The following is a 5,792-nucleotide window of genomic DNA, read 5'->3' as shown; positions in this document are numbered from 1 at the left end:
CAGTCTATGAACAACAGCAAGCGTTTTAAGAAAGTAAAATTTTTAGTCACTAGTGGGTAATTTTTGAATGTGATTCAATCTTATCTTTATTTTTCTATATCGAGTGACTTGTAACTTTATTTCTTTATGTTCAGACTTATTTTTTGTAATGCATTTACTGAGAGCGAAGTATTTAACCAACGATGTAAGTAAAAGAATATTTTCTCTTTTTTGTATCTCGTCTGCACTGGTATTTTTTATTGAATTTACTATAAATGTACTTTAAGTGTATAATTTTAAATAATTACTGAAAATGATTATATTCTAATTTTTATGTTCAAATAATTATGGTAGTTTTATTTAAATAACCTTTCCATCCTGTTCATGCAGTAGCAAATCGATTTATAAGGTGACCAGTGATTACATAATACGAAAAAGTTGTACCCCTGGAGTTGGTATACAGATCAGGATAAGACTATGCATACAGATCTGGACAAAAACCTCTGTACTTCCACACTTCGTCTTGTGTTGGAAGGGAAAGGTCCAAACGCGCGCGTCTCTCTTTGTTCCACAAAATATAGATCAATAAATCTCCAGTTATTTTTCCTGAAGATCAACGGTGCTAGTTCCTGGTTATTGGAACCTTTACCAAAACGGAGATGGACGAAGATATTGTTTAATAGACCAATCTGATTATAGATATATGTTTGAAAAAATTATCACTCATCCTTTCTATCAATAATGTATTTGATGTAGTATGTTAATAAAAACATTCACTTCGGTGGATACCGGGCCTTATGACATTTTAAATTTCCCGCCAATTTTGATGCGGATGCGGATGCACAGCTATGACCATGAACCCAGAACCATAAAACCTGTTCAAAAAAATATGTCGCAAAAGCTCCAAGAACCCAAAGCCGTAAAGCCAAATGAAAAAAGTAAGAAAGCATGACATATGACATTTTTTCTTTGTGGAATTTTGTAATTTCTAATTTGTCTGTGGTTTCAAGTTTGTGTTTTTACTTCACGATACACATTTTGATTTTAATTTTGTTTTTCGCTATAATTAACAATGAAAGACGTGATCGATGTGATGGCTCTTCAAAGTAATAGACGCGAAAGACGGCTAGCTGATTACCGGGGCGGGCCCGGCCATAGCTTAGCGACGAACTTCATATTTGAATGCGGTATCAAACTCGGCTTGCAACCGGCTACCGTTGCTACGGCAGCGATATTTTACCATAAATTCTTTAAAGAAGCTGATAAAAACGATTATGATTGCTACGTGATTTGTACAGCTTGTCTGTGCGCAGCTGGGAAGTCAAGAGATGAGCCTGTGAGGTTACGTGATGCAGTTAACGTAGCTCATAATTCTATTAACCGTGGAGCTGGTCCTTTGGAACTGGGGGAGGAGTATTGGTCATGGAGAGGTGCAGTGGCTCAAGCGGAACTCCTAGTACTGCGTTTACTCGGATTTAACCTAGACGCGCCTTCTCCACATAGATATTTGCTGCACTATTTACGTTCGCTACAAGAATGGTTCCCTGCGCCGCAGTGGCGATCTGCACCAATAGCTCGAACTGCCATGGCTTTCTTACAAGATTTCCATCATTCGTCCTCTATACTGGACTACAGAGCGCCACATATTGCAGTTGCCTGCTTGACTCTGGCCTTACATGTACTTGGTGTATCAGTACCGCTAGCATCAACTTTAGATGATGATGCAGCATGGTATTCTGTATGTATACTTACCTATCTTAATTTTGCCCATATCATTAATAGACTAGGCCCCAATTTTCTGTAACATTCAAATTGTATATATTGCACTCAACTACAATTTGCAATGTCAAATTTGAAAGATCAAAGATGATCAGAGGGCTGGTGTACAGCTAGTGAGCTGCAGTGCGGAGCATTTTTCACTGCTAAATTATTGTTGACTACTCGCCTTGGAATGATACTGAAAATCCATTGATACAACTATGTACTAGTTATAGAGAAAAAGGTAAAGTTCAACCGGTAGTTATTTATGATGTCAATTGAATTTCAATATCATTTTAACACAAGCAAAGTTGACAATGGTTTGTCTGTGAAAAAAGCTTAAAATTAAAATAATTTTTGATTTAATTATTCAGGATCCTTATTACATATTAATTCTCTATTTAGTTATTGCAAAACAGTGTATTTTTAAACCTAAGAACTTTAAAATCAAAAATAGATGTGATTTTAATATTGTATGTAAAATACTATATATCTAATACTTTGATATCCTTTTATTTCAGGTTTTCACAAAAGATTTACAAAAAGAGAAGAACTGGGAAATAATGGAGAAAATAATGCAAGTCTATAGCAAAGAACCAGAACCTATATAATTAAAAATGCATTTTTACTACTGGTAAAACTTAGGGATAAAATTTTAAATAAAGTTTGCTGACCAAATGTGTATGTTATTTACCAATACCATTGTAATTATCAAAATCATTGAACTCAATCAAATCTTTCAGATACTTAGTACTAATTGTATTCAGGAAAGTTATTTTTAATCCCCGACCCAAAAAGAGGGGTGTTATAAGTTTGACGTGTGTATCTGTCTGTGGCATCGTAGCGCCTAAACGAATGAACCGATTTTAATTTACTTTTTTTTTGTTTGAAAAGTGGCTTGATCGAGAATGTTCTTAGCTATAATCCAAAAAAATTGGTTCAGCCGTTTAAAAGTTATCAGCTCTTTTCTAGTTTTCTTGTAGAAAAGAAGGTTAGATAACCCTTAGGTTCATAATATTCAACTGTCAATTGACAAATGTCAAGCTGTCAAGATGGACATTGCCTAGATATACATAATTATTTATTTGAAAATGATGTTTTGGAAAACTCAGATACTTTGGATCGTAGGCGCGGAATAGTCCAAGAAAATCGGTTCAGCCGTTTGAAAGTTATCAGCTCTTTTCTAGTTACTGTAACCTTCACTGGTCGGGGATGTTGAATTTTTTTAATTTACACTTGTTAATGAAAGCACAAGGGTTGCACAGGTTGACTTGTCAAGTTAATAGGAGCGTTTTTGACTCCTAGAGCTAATTTCTTAAACTGGATCCTTTCAAGTAAAGATTTTTATATAAACCTGTGAGGATGATACTGCCATTGGCACAATTAAAATGACATAAGCCTAAGTTGTCGTATTAGTTTACGAATTGCGAAAAACCAAACTAAATTTGAATTTCGTGGGCAGACCCTGTCTTATGCCCCTTAAATGTAATAACTCATAAAACTCGCCTTGACAAAATCCTAGGTATTTTTTCCATTGGTTGTGGAGATAGAGGTCTATATGCTATGTAATATTTTACTGTTTCAGTGTCAATCGAGAATCAACTCCTAAGTCCTACCTGACTGGAATAGCAGATAATATTATGAATCCTATTGTTTGTAAAACAACTAAGTATTTATTTAAAAGGTTGGCAAATAGGGGTGGACTGTGGAGTTTGAAAGTAAACAACATTATAGTTCTACAAACAAATATAATTCAGTTTTCTAACATTTTACGATACATAATTTTTATAAATGTACAGGATAAGCTCATGATGTGGGTAAAGCGGCACTAGGTCCGACCGGCTAGTGGCTACCAGATCAGGTGCAGTAAAGAGATGAGCGCGGCATGCCGCTTTGATATGCTTTAGTGTGGAACAGGTATGACTTACACTAACAATATGATTGCAGACAATATGAAATGCTCGACCAATGTGCCGTCGGGTTACAAATCTACATTAGACACCAATGACTAGTAATTAATTTACAAAAATTTACGCTACGTTTTAAGCGTATCGAATTTCAATTTTTTTATCGAACCATCAGAACTGCTCCCGAGAATAATGAAGGAGTCTCTTGCGGATATTTCTGTGCGTCCCTTTGGAAGACAACAGAATTGAGTCACCTTTGAGTTGCGTATCCAACAAAACCTTTGTGCTTTTTATACATAATAGCGTACTGCACAAAATCTTTTACTCTATCTGAATTATTTAGTCAGCTCCCCAAATCGAAAAAAATTTGGCCATTTACACTAATTTATTTATCTTTTTCGAAAGATTAAAAGTACCTAACACTGTCTCTCACTTCTTCAAATACAGTATTTTATGACCAGTTTTTTTTCTATTTGAGTTTGAACTATAGATTCCTAATCGTTTAGGTTATAAACGTCAGTATAAAGAGGAATATTATATGTCTTAAATGCTATTACAATCAATCTAATTTAATAAGACTGGTTGCCTCTCTTCATATTTTTCAGAAACCATGAGCAAAATAGTTTCAAGCTCGATAATTCTGTGGAAGCATATAGAGCAATTATTACAGCTTGGAACTACTAATAAACGTTGCTCCCCTCTATATTACAGGTGCATTCGAGAATATGAGGATATTCGACCAGTATTATTAAATTACATGAAACTATTTAAATCTATTAATAAATAAATTCCACACTGACATAATTTCCGACATCCATGTAAACGACGTATTTCAAATGACAGCAATTATTGCACAATACTATGATCTACTGGGTACCAAATACCAATACATGGGGACACACAGTGGTATTCAAACGGTGTACATACGTTGTTTCCACTTGTACGGTAACAAACACAACTTGTAGGGTACTAGCACACTCGATATTTTAACATCAGCAACCAGTGATTTAATGGGTTTCGAAAAATTCGAAATTTTAACCTCGGCAACCATTGATTTAATGAGTTTCGAAAATTTCGAATAAGATGGAACGCGACGCTAAGGGGCATGAGACGGGCCTGCTCGCAAAATTCGCGGGCAGGCCCGTCTCATGCCCCTTAGCACTGACAAAAATCGTATTGGCAGTCAGGATCACCGTTGAAAATCATGATCGGTAGTTAGGATGCAAAATATGCGATATGTCGTTATAATGCGGTATCTGTTAAGTCTGTTGAAATCACGACACTCATATTCCACCCACTCGACGCACATTTCACGAAAGCATAATATAAAAAAGAGACACAAACTGACGACTTGTTCACAGTGCATATATTTAACGCGCGTATGTTCGCGTAAAAAACCAGTGGTGTGCAAATGCGTTAATAATATCAAATGCAGTTTGTCGTCCAACGGCGATGCGTCAACGATACGATCGCAAAGTCGTTGATATTAAAAATGTCGATTGTGCTAACACCCTCTTACATGGAGATGCCAATATAATATGTATCATAGAAGAGAAACCTCACATTTCACACACACCCACAAAAACTATATACGAATATATATAACAATATGCAAGGCATATGTATCTGTTTCATTGCACGAATACAATATGTGTAACCCAATAAATATATTATGTTCTAAAAAAATCTATATAATAATAAATAATCAGACCTGCTGATAATTTCAATACATAATCACTGAAAATGTGTTCACAATTATATTAAAGTATATAGTAATAATTATTATTATTTAATCATTGCAATAATATAATAAATATGTAGAGAATATTAATAAATTCTGTCACAATTTGAACGTTAAACCACAGTGCACATAGTAATTCTAAAAACTTTTTTTTTTTCAATCGAACCTAATTCCGTGTGAGATAATATAATGAATAAAATACACATCCGCCCCTTACAATAAATTACTCATGTCATGTCCACATAGAAAAGGCAGTTTTCAAGTCAAACACGAGATTAACATTAGAGGTAAGTGAAGTTAACGGGTGTCCTGGTATGAAATAGGCACTTGAAGTGAATCTAACTATCGCCACGCAAATTTTTAAAATAAAACTTTCATTTGACAACATAAATAAAGCATTTTACATA

At 34.7% G+C, this 5,792-nt stretch overlaps 1 protein-coding gene across 1 annotated transcript; it reads left to right on the top strand.

Moving 5' to 3' along the window:
• The first annotated feature begins 958 nt into the window (after positions 1–958).
• On the top strand, positions 959–2,412 carry LOC123875970 (cyclin-Q). Its single transcript, XM_045922110.1, has 2 exons — positions 959–1,717; positions 2,259–2,412. Exons 1-2 carry the CDS (start codon positions 1,052–1,054, stop codon positions 2,346–2,348), a joined length of 756 nt encoding a protein of 251 aa, XP_045778066.1. The 5' UTR covers positions 959–1,051; the 3' UTR covers positions 2,349–2,412.
• Positions 2,413–5,792: the final 3,380 nt, after the last annotated feature.

Source organism: Maniola jurtina, chromosome 20 (genome assembly GCF_905333055.1).
Source record: "Maniola jurtina chromosome 20, ilManJurt1.1, whole genome shotgun sequence".
Classification (NCBI taxonomy): domain Eukaryota; kingdom Metazoa; phylum Arthropoda; class Insecta; order Lepidoptera; family Nymphalidae; genus Maniola; species Maniola jurtina.
Note: the sequence above shows the minus strand (reverse complement) of the source record. Positions and strands in the feature narration are given on the sequence as shown.

What these genes read in the sequence shown, in the direction of transcription:
- LOC123875970 (XM_045922110.1), top strand. Translation starts at nt 1,052, where the DNA reads ATGAAAGACGTGATCGATGTGATGGCTCTTCAAAGTAATAGACGCGAA. An exon ending in ATGATGCAGCATGGTATTCT is followed by an intron (nt 1,718 to 2,258) that starts GTATGTATACTT and finishes CTTTTATTTCAG; the next exon opens with GTTTTCACAAAAGATTTACA.